This window comes from Halichoerus grypus, chromosome 6, assembly GCF_964656455.1.
Source record: "Halichoerus grypus chromosome 6, mHalGry1.hap1.1, whole genome shotgun sequence".
NCBI classification, from domain to species: Eukaryota; Metazoa; Chordata; class Mammalia; order Carnivora; family Phocidae; genus Halichoerus; species Halichoerus grypus.
Genome location: NC_135717.1, coordinates 39,082,422 through 39,096,465, shown reverse-complemented (window position 1 = coordinate 39,096,465; position 14,044 = coordinate 39,082,422). Strand labels below are relative to the sequence as shown.

The 14,044-nt window shown below is 61.6% G+C and overlaps 3 protein-coding genes and 1 non-coding gene across 4 annotated transcripts in view; 3 read left to right on the top strand and 1 right to left on the bottom strand.

Annotated features, from left to right (window-relative positions):
- Positions 1 to 213: 213 nt before the first annotated feature.
- On the top strand, positions 214 to 4,778 carry RNF151 (ring finger protein 151). Its single transcript, XM_036083286.2, is given in 6 exon segments — positions 214 to 346; positions 573 to 2,067; positions 2,428 to 2,573; positions 2,896 to 2,992; positions 3,607 to 4,061; positions 4,063 to 4,778. Coding segments are annotated over 5 exon segments (747 nt in total). The 5' UTR covers positions 214 to 346; positions 573 to 2,064; the 3' UTR covers positions 4,109 to 4,778.
- LOC118530201 (small nucleolar RNA ACA64) lies at positions 395 to 521 on the top strand. The gene has a single exon (XR_004914510.1). It is a non-coding gene; the product is annotated as a small nucleolar RNA ACA64 (small nucleolar RNA).
- Positions 4,779 to 5,125: 347 nt separating the features above from the next.
- TBL3 (transducin beta like 3) lies at positions 5,126 to 11,830 on the top strand. The gene is made up of 22 exons (XM_036083272.2): positions 5,126 to 5,257; positions 6,711 to 6,762; positions 6,845 to 6,940; positions 7,027 to 7,074; positions 7,188 to 7,329; positions 7,423 to 7,507; positions 7,591 to 7,761; positions 7,852 to 7,927; positions 8,006 to 8,099; positions 8,184 to 8,365; positions 8,460 to 8,601; positions 8,699 to 8,757; positions 8,843 to 8,946; positions 9,831 to 9,978; positions 10,060 to 10,290; positions 10,376 to 10,446; positions 10,526 to 10,682; positions 10,759 to 10,817; positions 11,080 to 11,183; positions 11,286 to 11,357; positions 11,437 to 11,595; positions 11,677 to 11,830. The coding sequence occupies exons 1-22, from the start codon at positions 5,217 to 5,219 to the stop codon at positions 11,796 to 11,798; spliced, it is 2,415 nt and encodes an 804-aa protein (XP_035939165.2). The 5' UTR covers positions 5,126 to 5,216; the 3' UTR covers positions 11,799 to 11,830.
- A 137-nt stretch (positions 11,831 to 11,967) lies between these two features.
- NOXO1 (NADPH oxidase organizer 1) overlaps positions 11,968 to 14,044 on the bottom strand; it is a 3,439-nt gene continuing 1,362 nt past the window's right edge. The window contains exons 2-7 of the mRNA XM_078074050.1: positions 13,847 to 13,922; positions 13,556 to 13,733; positions 13,238 to 13,419; positions 13,038 to 13,142; positions 12,690 to 12,807; positions 11,968 to 12,600 (exon numbers count right to left, since the gene is read on the bottom strand). Coding sequence (XP_077930176.1) covers positions 12,288 to 12,600; positions 12,690 to 12,807; positions 13,038 to 13,142; positions 13,238 to 13,419; positions 13,556 to 13,733; positions 13,847 to 13,922 — 972 coding nt within the window. The 3' untranslated portion in view covers positions 11,968 to 12,287. The remainder of the gene's footprint in view (positions 12,601 to 12,689; positions 12,808 to 13,037; positions 13,143 to 13,237; positions 13,420 to 13,555; positions 13,734 to 13,846; positions 13,923 to 14,044) is intronic.

The following is a 14,044-nucleotide window of genomic DNA, read 5'->3' as shown; positions in this document are numbered from 1 at the left end:
ACCTGCGGCCGCCCGGGGCCAGGGCTCCCGCCCAGAAGCGCCAACGCGCCGGACCGAGCCCCGCCAGATGGCCGCGGATCCCTGGCGCCCGGGCCCGCGCACGCACCCACCAGCACGGACACTCACGTGTTCTCTCGGAGAAGAAGAACGAGGCCGCGCGGAGGGAGTATTTATACCACGGCCAAGTGCCGCGAGATCTCGGGTGCCCCGCCCCAGGCGCGAGTTCGCCACGGGCCTATAAGAACCGTGGAAGCGCACTTCCGAGTCTCCCCGCGCTCCGCGTGTCGCTGCGCCCCTGCGGTTCTGAGTGTGGGCTCCGTGGCGGCCCGGCTGCCCGGTGCTGCAGGTAGGCCCGCGCCCCGCCGCGTCCCTGGGTGGTAGCTGGGAGGTCGGCGTTGGTTGAAAATCACCCGCGGCTTTGGCCGTGGCCGCGGGTGAGATTCGGCGCCTACAGCCACCGGGGGCCTCAGCTCACCGCCCACTCGTCTGTGTGGGCAGGTGAAACCCAGGCCCCGACACGCGCCCCGCCGGCCCCGGGACCTCTGATCCCTGACCCCGTGTTCTGCCCGCAGGACGCCGACGCCCCGACCGTGAGGCCCACGCCGCCAGGACCGCGGGGAGAGGGGAGCTCTGCTCCCAACGCCCAGTGAAGTTGTCGGTGTGAGTCCTGCACGTCTGGGTGTTCCTGGCCCCCCACCCATCCGCCTGGAGGTGCATCTGTGGGCGCGGGGAGCAAGGTGTGCAGTGGAGGGGAGACCCTATGGGACACCTCTTGCCGGCCTGCCGGATTCCGCGTCAGATGCCACAGAGGGGTACAACTTGGGTCCCAGGGGCTGGCAGGTGACTCCTCCGTGGCATCCCGTGAGTGGCAGGGCCAGATTTGAAACCCTGGTGTATTTCACACACCAAATAGCTTCCACGGTAGCAGATAAAGTACCTTTGAGCTGGGCCACCAACCCACTAGCGAGTGTGACAATAAAGGGAAACATCCCTAAGGTGGAGTTGGAAGGCTAGAAGGGGGAGCTCTGGTGCTCAACATCAATTACAGACCCCAACAGGGAAGGATGTAGGGATTACTCCTGCAACTCAGCCTGTGAGAAACTGTCATCACTCTGAACTCTTGCTTTTCTCCAGGGGACTTCGATCTCTCCCAACTTTCTTTCTCCATGAAATAAAGTTCCTTTCCTTTGTTTGTTGGGGGCTTGCTTGTAGTCTTGCCATAGTTTGCATGTCCTGAATTGCAATTCTGGTTATTCCCAAATAAACACGCTTTTGCCAGTGAAATAATGGACTCTTATTTTTAAAGTTAACCCAAGAATGAGAGTGTAAGATTCCCAGCTCAAGGGCTTGCATGGGCCCCATATTGCTCTCAGGAGGGGGTAGGGTCTGGGATAGGATTTGGTGACCTTGGTATTCGGTGCTGCTGAACGTGCAGTTCTGTATTATGTGCCTCATGCGTGGGAACATGCTGGTTTCCGAGGTGGAGACTGATTTCCCCATGTCTTCTCAGAGGCCTGCCCACATCGCCAGAGCCTAACTGTTCTGGAAAGCTTTCCCACAGACTAGGCCCCCCACTATGGTGGTACCACAGGTTGCATGGGAATTTGGTCCTCACTTCCCTCCGATCTGTACTCTGGAGCTAGCGCCATGAGTCTTAGATCCTAGGAGACCTGATGGTGGGTCGATGTCAAAAGTCCCTGGGCTTTGGAGATCCGGCCTGGGCAGCACTATTTTGAGGAGGGAGAAGGGAATGATTCTTACATTCCTGCCAAAGCCTCAGCTTTGGGGAAAGAGTCCTCAGAAGTTTAGTTCCCAGCCTAGTGCTGCTTGGGGATCAGCTATCACGCACTCCCAAGACGGGGGCTTCAGGGACCTGCCCCACGTCCAGACTACCTATCCCTCAACTGAGCAAGGGCCACATGGTACAGGATCCCAGTGGGCCCTGAGCCAGGGCTGTGATTGGCCTGAGCTGGACAATGCCACTGTGAGGTCGGTCCACTCCTGCTGTGAAATGGAGGCGCCTGAGCCCTGGGGGTCAGTGGAGCTGCTGTCCAGACACAGAGCATGGTGAGCCTGGGACCCTTTTGCCTCTGGCCCTTAAATGTGTTCCTAAATCGAGACCTGTCCAGAGCTGGAACTCATTCCTCACTCTGAGAAAGGGTGAACAGGGGGTTACAGGCTCCCCAACAAGACAAGGAAACCAACCTTTGCAAGGGTTCTGGCCACGTCTAACTCCAGACCAAGGCCAGCTTCTCCAGCTGGGGACTGGTAGTCTTGGAAGGCCTTGACCCTCACAGCTGCCCCCTCAAAGTGGGTCCTGACCCAACCCTCCACTTGGGGGGCCCACCTCCCCATCCTGGGGTTTCCCTGGGGTATGCAGCTGGAACCTGGTCCAGCCAGGCACTGATTTTGGCCTGGCCCTTGCAGAGTGGCGGATATGATCTCAACCTCTTCGCCAGCCCTCCCGACTGCAACCTCCTGTGCTCCGTGTGCCACGGGGTTCTCAAGAGGCCAGTGAGGTTGCCATGCAGCCATATCTTCTGCAAGAAATGCATCCTCCGGTGGCTAGCCAGGTGCTAGTGGGCACCCAAGAGGCTGGGAGGACAAGGGCAGGGCTGTGTCCATCCCTGTGGCCCAGAACAGAGAGGAAGGTGGGCCAAGCATTAGGTCACAGTGGGCATAAGAGTCAGCTTCCAAATCTAGGACACTAAAGTACGTGTGTCCCCACACCCTGGGGTACTTACAGCCCATGGCCCCAACCTCAGAGCTGAGTTCCCCAGGAAGTACTCAGGCCTCTTCCAGCTTGAGAGAAGGGACCACCTGGGAAGGCGTGTTGCTGTCTCTTGGTCCCTTTCCACTCCCAACACTCCCCACCCCCCCACTCCTGCCTCCTAGACAGAAGACCTGTCCATGCTGCAGGAAAGAGGTGAAACGGAAAAAGATGGTCCATGTAAATAAACTCCGGAGGACCATCGGCCGCCTGGAAGTCAAGGTAGCTTGAAGCACCCACTCCCAGCGCCCTTCTCGCTCCTGCCAGGGGAGGGACAGAGCCAGGAGAGGGGGTAAGGAGAATCCTATCCTCAGAAAGAACTGAGGGTTTCTGCTCCAGCAACACTGACTGCAGCCTCAGAGTCATCAGTCCTGCCTGAGTTTGAGTCCCATCTCTACCACTTACTTGCTGTGTGACTTTGGGCAAGTTACCTAACCTTTTTGAGCCCCTGGGGCCTCAGCTGTAAAATGGGGATTATACAAGATTTTTAGAGGATGAAGTGTCTGCTGTGCTGGCCACCACCCCAGTCCCCTAATTTTATAGATGAGGAAACTGAGGTTTAAAAAAAAAAACAGACAAACTTGGCTTGTGTACAACTGCAAGATCAACCCAGCCAGGTACCTCCCCCCACCCCCCATCCCTCAAGCCTTTGGCCCTGTGCACCTGGTCTCAGAGGTCTAGATTCTTCCCCCTCCATATCATTGATGCCATTAGGGCTTGGCAGGCTCCCCGATTAGGAACATCCCGGATGGGGGATTCTGGGTAAAGTAGGCTGCACCAGTGCTGGCCACGTCTGACCTGGTTTGGCTCACATGGTGCTCTCCCCCCACCCTCAGTGCAAGAACGCGGAAGCTGGCTGCTTGGTGACGTGCCCCCTGGCCCATCGAAGGGGGCACCAGGACTCATGCCCTTTCGAGCTGATGGCCTGCCCCAGTGAGGGCTGCACGGCACGGGTGCCACGTGGGGCCCTGGCTGAGCACTGGCAGCACTGCCAACGTGGGGCCCAGCAGCGCTGCCCACTGGGCTGTGGGGCCGCCCTGGGCCCAGTGGAGCGTGCACGCCACAACTGCTACCGTGAGCTGCGCGACGCCTGGACCCAGCGTCAGGAGCGCAGCCGGACCCTGGTGCTGGGCCTGCTGCGGCGCATGCGCAAAGTGCACCGCACCACCAACTTCATCCGCAGGCAGCTGGCCCAGCTCGGAGACTTCCTGGAGGAGGACGACGCGCTGCTCGTGGGCGCCCCGCAAGGGGAGACCGAGGCCACCCCAGAAGGCAGCATTGGGGCCGAGGTGTGGGGGGCCCAGGGCCAAGGTACCTTGTAAACAGAGGGGTAAATAAACGCAGAGCCCAGGCCTGGCCCGCCCTGCCACTTCTGTGTTTGCCGGCCTCACAGCTTTATCCCATTTGCCACCCCCACCCCCGCCCCGCCCCAGGCACTACTGCCTTCACCCCGCAGGGACACTGGCCTTTCTCCCTGGGCCGCTCCTGCCTGGAAGGCTCTTCTCCCTGCTCTCCCGTTTGCCTGGTTTCTTTTCCCTCAGATACCTCTTCCTCGCAGAGGTTTTCCCTGAAACCTTCCCAGTCTCCTTCCTGTTACTTCTACCTGTCTGTTAACCAACTTCCCAGCCAGTCACACAAACAGCTCAAAACCCTGAACTCCTAGGCAAAGCCCACGCCTCACAATGACTCACAGGGAACCGCCATTATCTCTGACCTCCTGCCCCTATCGTCTCAGTACTCCCTGTAGCCACAAGCACTGTCCCCCCAAACAGCCCCAGGGGTCCCCGCTTTACTCACTCAGGCGACACCTTACCTCCCCCACCACCACATTTAAAAGTCCGTTACCCTGATCTGTTCTTTCTACAGCACTAATCGCTGAACGCTCCCGATTATTCCTTGCCCGTCCTCCGCCAGCCCTCTCTCCTCTAGCACCTCCTGCTCTTGTGCCTCCCAAGTGTCTACAACAGTGCTTTGCACATAGAATGTGATCAATAAATATTTGAGAGTCTCTGAAGTTACCCGATTTATTCATTTACCTGCGATATATATCACACCAGACCATGAGAACTTGACTGCGCTTGTACCCAAATCCCAGAAGGCCGAGGGGCAAGGGTCTCGGGATGACTTTAGTAAACATTTTCTACGACTCCTTTTTTAAAATTTCCACTAAAAGGCAAACAGCGGGCAAACCCCGTGCCCTGCAGTCCTCCGCCCCAGAAGCCCCAGCCGCCTGCAGGCGGCTCTACGCCGGTTCCTCCAGGCCAGAAACGCCTCCACCAGTTTCCGCTTCCTGCCACAGCAGGCACTGCCCACAGCAAAGATGGCGCCGAGCGCGCAGCTGATGGCGTCACAGTAGTCGTGGGCGGTGACGCCATCTGCGGCGCGCCGGCAGTGAGGAGTGGTGCCCCTGTTTCCCTCACGCGGCGGCGGAGGCGGCGGCGGCGACATGGCGGAGCCCGTGGCGGGAGTGGGCCGCTTCAAAGCCAAGTGAGCTGGGGCGCTACGGCTGTGGGTGCCACCCGGGGAGGGAGCGGGGTTCGCAGCCCGAGTGGCAAATGTGCACGCCCTGGGCTGGGCGCCCATTCGGGTCTGGGCAGAGCCTGAGGGCGGTGTGCGAACTGGCCCGCGGGAGTCGTGTTGGTTGCGTTATTACAAAGTGAGAGAGCCAGCGTCGGTTATTAAATTAGGAGCTGGTTTGGGGGCTGTGGGTGAAAAATTCTAAAGGAGGAAGGAGCGGGCTGAGCGCAAGTCGAGGCTGGTCCTGAACCGCAGCGGGAGGCCCCCACCCTCAGGTACTGGGAGAAGAACCACTTCTGGGCAGGCAGCCCGGGGGCTTTCACCTCCTGTCCCTCTTCGACATGGAGCAGGAAGAGAGGTCAGGAGATGGGCGGTCTGCTGTGGCCCCGGAGACCCTGAATCCTGGGATGATTCAGTTCCCCAAGGACTCTGGTGAACATCTAAGTGCTTAGGGCCCAGGACGGGATGGACTCCTCCCTGCCGGTGAGCTCGGTCTCATGGGATAAGCATACTAAGCAGCTCATTTTCATCAGTGGGAGTGATGAGCAATACCAAAGGGAAGGCCTAGGGTCAAGAGCGTCTCTGTGGCATAGTCACCAGGGCTCCACGGTTGGGGGCTCCATTTCATGTTGGTAGCCAAGCCTCCCCTAGTGGAGTTAGGCACCAGTGAAATCCGGGAAGAGAGACCCAAGCCACATACGGGGAATAGCCTGTGTGACACAAAAGGATAGCAGAGGCTCCTCCAAGTCAGGGTCTTAGAAACACATAAGGAGAGGGGAGGGTTTTAAGACAGGGTAAAACACTTAGGTTTGGAAAGGCCTTTCTGGCAGCAGGGTTTGAGATGGTAGAGAGGGGGCCTGGTGAAGAGGCTGGAGCGGCTGTCCAGATGAGCGTGTGGTGGCCTGGACCACCGCGGAGGCAGCCAAGAGGGGAGGGACGAGGACAGCATGAGGCTGCAGAAATGAGGGCTACTTGGGGAGTGGGAGGAAGGAGCTAGGGTTGAGGAGGGAGCAGGCTGCAGCTGAGAAGGAAGCTGTTGAGGGGGTGTTGCTCTGGGCCGGTATCCTGGGCTGGTACCCTGGGCTGGCCTCCCGCCGCCAGCAGAGGGCCCCCGAGGTCTGGCCTACTCCACTCTGGGGGAATCTGGGAAGACAGGGGTGTCACACTGCTGGTACTGCCTCAGAACCTGGTGTGCATCACCGCCCAGTTCTGGGTCTCGCATCCTCTGTGACACCCACCTCACAGTGCTGCAGAGAGAGGACAGTGAGAAGAGCCATCTCCAATCTCCTGCATCCCCACCTCTGCCTGGGAACTCCTCAAGGCAGGGGCCTTTTGGATTGAGCTCTGGGAGAGCACCCAACACAGAGCTGGACACTGGGGACCAAGGGGTGGGTGACTCATTCTCACCCCCTGTTCTCTCTAGCTATGCTGTGGAGCGCAAGATCGAGCCTTTCTACAAGGGCGGGAAGGTGCAGGTACCAGCCCAGGGAGGGGCAGAGTGGTGGGGCAGGCAGGGGCTGCACAGAGTTATCTTGGCTGAGACCCTTCTGTCACCAGCTGGACCAGACTGGGCAGCATCTCTTCTGCATTTGTGGTACCAAAGTCAACATCTTGGATGTAGCCTCAGGGGCCGTGCTGCGGAGCCTGGAGCAGGTGAGGGTGGGGAGAGCCAGGGCAAGGGGCTAGTGTGGAGGGCAGTCTGTTCTCATGGTGCTCTGTGTGCTAACTCTCACTTCTAGGAGGACCAGGAGGACATCACTGCCTTTGATCTCAGCCCTGACAACGAGGTATACGGGGCAGGGATAGGAGGCGGGCTTCGGTACCTCTCAGCCAAACTTTGAGCCATTGAGGACATGTGGCCGTGCCTCTCCCCTCCCAGCTGAACTGCGTCGTTCTCTAGGTGCTGGTAACAGCCAGCCGGGCACTGCTTCTGGCTCAGTGGGCCTGGAGAGAGGGCAACATCACCCGCCTGTGGAAGGCGATACACACAGCCCCTGTGGCCACCATGGCGTTTGACCCCACTTCCACACTGCTAGCCACAGGTAGGGCCCTGGCTGGGTGGCTGGGCCCCCGGAGGGCACACAGTCAGGGGTCTTCAGGCACACCAGCCCTTCACCTTGAACACGTTCCCACAGGCGGCTGTGACGGGGCAGTGCGTGTCTGGGACATTGTGCGGCACTATGGGACACACCACTTTCGGGGCTCGCCAGGGGTTGTACAGTGAGTAGAGGGCAGCAGAGGGTGGACGGGGCCTTATGTCCAGGGGCGCACAACTCACCTGCCGCCCCCCCCACCGCCCGCAGCTTGGTGGCCTTCCACCCAGACCCCGCACGCCTGCTGCTCTTCTCCTCAGCTGCAGACGCCACCATCCGCGCGTGGTCGCTGCAGGACCAGTCATGCCTGGCCGTGATGACTGCCCACTACAGTGCCGTCACCTCACTGACCTTTAGCGCTGATGGCCACACCATGCTTAGGTCAGCGGCCAGCCACCCAGGCCATGGCAGGAAGGGGAGGGCTGCAGCTGAGGCCGAGGACTGAGGTGGCTGTCCCCCCCGCCCCCCCAGCTCAGGCCGCGACAAGATCTGTGTCATCTGGGACGTGCGGAGCCACCAGGCCACGAGGACGGTGCCAGTGTTTGAGGTGGGGATGCCAGGGGGCCGGGCCAGTCGAGGGGGCAGGGGGAGGGTGGGCTGCTGCCTCTGACCCGCTTACCCTCAGAGCGTGGAGGCGGCCGTGCTGCTGCCAGAGGAGCCAGCGCCTGGGCTGGGTGTGAAGTCCAAGGGCCTGCACTTCCTGACAGCTGGAGACCAAGGTGTGTGTGTCCAGGCCAGGGTGGGCAGCAGGGGGTGGGGGAGGTCCGTGCCCTGGAGTGCCAGCAGCCCGTGTCCCCTCACAGGCCTGCTGCGCGTGTGGGAGGCAGCCTCTGGGCAGTGCGTGTGCACACAACGGCGGCTGCCAGGCCCTGGGCAGGAACTGACCCACTGCACTCTGGCCCACCGTGCCGGCCTGCTCCTCGCTGTCACTGCCGACCATAACCTGCTGCTCTACGAGGCCCACTCCCTGCGGCTGCAGAAACAGGTGAGTGCTGCCCCTGCTCAGCCCGGAGGTGGGGCTGCCAGCCCTCCACTCATGCAGGCTCTGGCTTGTGTCCCTCCGGCCCCCGCCCCCACAGTTTGCCGGCTACAGCGAGGAGGTATTGGACGTCCGGTTTCTTGGGCCCGAGGACTCCCACATTGTCGTGGCCTCCAACAGCCCCAGCCTGAAAGTGTTTGAGCTGCAGACAATGGCCTGCCAGATTCTCCACAGCCACACAGGTCAGGGAGCTGAGCTGATGCCCCCAGCACTCTATTCTGGACTAGAATGCCCTCCTTTACTGTAACTGATGGCCATTTTCTCTCTACTTTCTCCCAGACATTGTCCTGGCCCTGGACGTGTTCCGGAAGGGGTGGCTCTTTGCCAGCTGTGCCAAGGTGAGTCATCTGGAGCGGTGTGGAGGTATGGGTCCCAGGGGAGGAAGCCCAGCCCCGCCTCTCTCCTCACCCGTTTGATTCCCAGGATCAGAGCATCTGTATCTGGAGGATGAACAAGGCTGGCAAGGTGGCCTGTGTGGCTCAGGGCTCCGGGCACACACACAGCGTGGGAACCATCTGCTGCTCTAGGTAGGGGGTCAGGGCTGGGGTCCGCGGTGTTGCAGAGGCCCAGACCCTGCTAATGGGGTTCCAGCTGAGGGAGATGTGGAGGGGGAGGCTTCGGCCTTGGTCTTCGAGGCTCCAGGCTAGGGATGTGTAACAGAATGCCAGGGATACCCAGCTGCTCTCTTGGTAGGGGCTCCTCAGAAGTGTTCTTGGGGCTGGGGGAATTAAAGGGGAGAGGCTTGGGGTGCCTGGGTGGCTCAGTCAGTTAAATGTCTGCCTTTGGCTCAGGTGTGATCCCAGGGTCCTGGGATCAAGCCCTGTGTCAGGCTCCTTGCTCAGCGGGAAGTCTGCCTCTCCCTCTTCCTCTGCCCCTCCCCGCTGCTCTGCTCGTGCTTTTTCTCCCTGTATCTCAAAAAAAAAAAAAAAAAGGCTGGGGGGAGAGGCTTCAGGGCAGAAAGAATGACATTGAACAAAGCTCAGGCAGAAAAGACATTCCCTGGGGCGCCTGGGTGGCTCAGTCGTTGAGCGTCTGCCTTCGGCTCAGGTCATGATCTCAGGGTCCTGGGATCGAGCCCCGCATCGGGCTCCCTGATGGTCGGGAAGCCTGCTTCTCCCTCTCCCACGCCCTCTGCTTGTGTTCCCTCTCTCGCTGTGTCTCTCTCTGTCAAATAAATAAATAAATCTTAAAAAAAAAAGAAAAGATATTCCCTGCTAGGGGGGTTGAGGTCTTGTGACCAAGTCACCAGGTATGGTGGACCAAGGGCGGGTGGTGGGGGCTCGAGTAGACAAGTGCACCCCGCCCCTCCTTGGTCGGGACCATGGTCCTGCAGGCCCAGGCTGTGATGCCCTGGCAGACAGGGCTGGCCGGGGCTCAGCAGGGGTCTCCCCTCCCCCACATCTGGCCTCAGGCTGAAGGAGACATTCCTGGTGACGGGCAGCCAGGACTGCACTGTGAAGGTGTGGCCCGTCCCTGAAGCCCTGCTCTCCAAGGGTGCAGCCCCAGACGGCAGTCTTGTCCTTCTCCAGGCTCAGGCCACACAGCGCTGCCATGACAAGGTGATGGGACATGGGAGCAGGGAGAGGGCCAGGGCCCTTGCTGGGATGGGGGTCTGAGCTGCCCCCTGCTCCCATCACCAGGATATCAACAGTGTGGCCGTCGCCCCCAACGACAAGCTGCTGGCCACAGGCTCACAGGACCGCACAGCCAAGCTCTGGGCTTTGCCACAGTGCCAGCTGCTGGGTGTCTTCTCGGGCCACCGGCGCGGCCTCTGGTGCGTCCAGTTCTCACCCACGGACCAGGTGCTGGCCACAGCCTCGGCTGACGGTACGGTCAAGCTCTGGGCGCTGCAGGACTTCAGCTGCCTCAAGGTGAGCGCCCGCCTCAGGCCCCTCATCCCCAGGCCCTGCCCGCCGCCCTGGGGTGGTCTCACGTTCTCCCCTCCCCATCCTACAGACGTTTGAGGGGCATGATGCGTCCGTGCTGAAGGTGGCCTTTGCGAGCCGTGGTACCCAGCTGCTGTCCAGGTGAGTGGGCTGGGGATAGGGGTTGGGATGAGCTGCAGGATGGGCCCTAGCACTGAACTCCTCCTGGTCCCAAACCCAGTGGCTCTGATGGTCTCGTGAAGCTCTGGACCATCAAAAACAACGAGTGTGTAAAGACTCTGGACGCCCACGAGGACAAGGTCTGGGGGCTGCACTGTAGCCGGCTGGACGATCGCGCCCTCACCGGTGCTGGTGACTCCTGCGTCATCCTCTGGAAGGTATGGAGGTTTGGGGGGTCATGGGGACTGTGCAGGGCTGCATCAGGGTGTCCATCTGACCTCGTTCTGACCCTAGGATGTGACCGAGGTGGAGCAGGCAGAAGAGCAGGCCAAGCGGGAGGAGGAGGTGGTCAAGTAAGTCTGGGGGTCCCTGCCCAGTCCCCTTGAGTGCCACGCATATGTCTACCATCCCATACGTCACACCCTTGGAGTGGGGGCATACAGCCATCACCTCTGCTTTATGGCGTGGGAAACTGAGGCTAGGAGTGCAACACAGCTCACCACCAGTGGATGCTTAGGGCCAGGCTGTGGACTCCTGGGCCAGCCCCCTGATGGCTCTGCTTTCAGTCCCAGCCAGGTCCCCCAGTGACCCTGTCCTCCCTCCTTCCCCCACCAGGCAGCAAGAACTGGACAACCTGCTCCATGAGAAACGGTACCTGCGGGCACTGGGCTTGGCCATCTCCCTGGACCGGCCCCACACTGTGCTGACTGTCATCCAAGGTCAGTGCTGCCTTGGGCCGTGGAGGGGGGGGCAGGGTCTTGGGTCCATCTTGTGCCCTTCCCTGGGGCTCAGTCTCCCCACCCCCTCACCCCCACCCCCAGCCATCCGGAGGGACCCTGAGGCCTGCGAGAAGCTGGGAGCAACGGTGCTGCGGCTGCGGCGAGATCAGAAAGGTCAGGGGCAGGTGGGCAGGCGGGGCAATGGCCAGGCAGGGCAGCCAGTGGGCAGGTCTGACTGTCCTTGTCCCCCCAGAGGCCTTGCTGCGCTTCTGTGTCACGTGGAACACCAACTCGAGGCACTGTCACGACGCACAGGCTGTGCTGGGGGTGCTCCTGCGGCACGAGGCCCCGGAAGAGCTCCTGGCCTACCCTGGCGTGCAGACCTCCCTCGAGGCCCTACTGCCCTACACTGGTATGTGGACTGGCCCTGGGCGGGGCGGGAGCTGCTGGCCAGCCCCCATGAAGCCCCTGACGTCCCTGTGTCCTCCCCCAGAGCGACATTTTCAGCGGCTCAGCCGGACACTGCAGGCAGCCACCTTCCTGGACTTCTTGTGGCACAACATGAAGCTGCCCGCCCTCCCTGCGGCCCCCTCTGTGGCTCCCTCAGCTCTCTGAAACATGCCGAAGGCTGTCCTTTTCTATCCAGACTCCCCATGTGTGGACTGTCTCTCACTCCAGGTCCCCAGCCCCCAGCCCCAACCTGCCCCACGGGTGCCCCGGCCTGGCCAAGACCCAGAAGGCTCTGCTTCTCAGCACAGACACTGGGTTGTGCCTCCGTCAGAAGAGCTTTTTTTTTTATTTATTTGAGAGAGAGAATGAGATAGAGAGAGAGAGCATGAGAGGGGGAAGGGTCAGAGGGAGAAGCAGACTCCCCGCCGAGCAGGGAGCCCGACGTGGGACTCGATCCCGGGACTCCAGGATCATGACCTGAGCCGAAGGCAGTCACCTAACCAACTGAGCCACCCAGGCGCCCAGTCAGAAGAGCTTTACTCTGGAAATGGGAGAGTATGGTTTCCTGGCCCTGCCAGCCACAGGGTCCCACCCTCAAATACTCCTCCCCCAGCCGTGGTGGTGGTGGTGGTGGTGGTGGCGGCATGGCTGGTGTCAGTCATCCCTGGGGTCTGGGGCTTTGGGCCTGCCCTCTGTGCAGCTCCACACGCCCTCGCGGGGGTCCTTGCGTGCCAGTGCCCTGCGGGTTATGGTGCAGCAGCGGCTCTGGATGGCGCTCAACAGAGGGCGGGTGGGCACGGTAGGGGGAGGGGTTGTGGCCTGGGGGTTCTCTGGGGAGCCTTGGGCCTCTCCCACCCTGTCCTCCTCACGGTCGTCCTCGCGGTGGAGCCCTGCGCCACTCAGGAGCGCGCCCAGCCCGTCGGGTCGCAGCAGCACAGCGGGGAGGAGACCGCAGCGCCCTCCGAACCTGCGAGGGGGCGGGGAGGAGGGTGGGGTTTGGCTGTCGCTGGATCCTCCCCCCATCCTGGGCTCTGCCCAAGCTCCACCCCCGCGCACCTGCAGAGCCACCAGCCACGATCCGAAGTTTCCAGCACGCGCACGCGCGCCCCCGCAGGCACTGACAGTTCATCTGCGTGGCTGCTCTCATAGGCTTGAAAAGCGCAGAATTGAGAGCCTGGGAGTGGGTATTTGGGGATCACTGCGAGGCCTCAGGGACCAGGACTCCCACCTCTATCTCCTCCGCCCATGGAGTCACCACCTTCAGGCATCCCCCAGATGATGGGACCAAGGACACTCTGTCCCCATGTCCAGCGCTCGCTCAGCTGTTTCCTGTAGCCCAGCTTTGCCGCACACTGCCCAGTGGTGGTGGCTGGCTTGGGGGGTGGGGGTGGGATGGGTAATTACCACTACTCCCTAGGGATCGTCGTTCTTGGCCCGGGGCCGCTTCCTCCAGGTAGGGAGCAGGAAACCACGCTGTCTGCTGGTCTTCGTTTGCCACCAGCCACCAGCCTGTGCGCAAGAGGTGGCCGGAGGTTCAGACCCCCCAAGCCCTCTTGGGTCCTGGGGGCAAATGGGCGAGCTCTCTCAGTCCTGTCCAGCCCCACCTGAGGGATGTCGCAGCAGCACGTCTAGGATCTCCTGGGCCCGTGCATGGAAAGGTCGGCCCTGCGTGTCCTGGGTGCTGAAGGGCTGCAGGCAGCGCAGGCTCTGAGCCTCCAGGCCACGGATGGCAAGGCTGTCCGCCGGGCGGGGTAGGGGCTCTTCAGGAGTGGGCAGGATCACCAGACTGGGAAGGGTACAGGCGAGGGGCGGATGGGAAGTGTGGTGAGGGCCTGCCACCCCTCCCCAGTCCGCCCAGCCTTCACTCCTCCCCCAGCCTCCAAGGGCTTTTGCGGGCAGGGAGTTGGGGACGAGTCACGCACCTGCCGGGTGGCAGCGCAGGCTCCAGGTCCAGGCGTTGCGGTGCAAAGAAGCCGGTGAGCGCTGGGCTCCGAGACACGCGCACCGCCGCAGCCAGCAGCGCCCGCGAATAGGTCTCCAGCAGCCGCAGGCGCGCCAGGCCGCGGCCCGTGCGCCCCCCGCGTACCAACAGCGATACGTCTGCGGGCACGACGGGAACGGACTGTGGGACCCCGCCCCAGGGTTCCCTCCACCAGGCCACTGGTGCCCCTGCCCCTCCCGGGATCCTTGGCGGGCCTCCCTAACGGCCTCACCGGGAAGCTTGGGGAGAACGCGGTCAGATCTCCGCAGCAGGCCCGCCTCTACTGGGAAGGTTTCCTTGAGGGTCTTCTAAGGGAGAACCAGCGAATCAGTCTCAGAGTCCACGGGTTCCGTTGGGAGGGTGAGGGTTCCTTGCCGGGATGGGGGTCGTAGGGGCTAGACGCCCTCACGGGCTCAAGGGCAAATGCCCA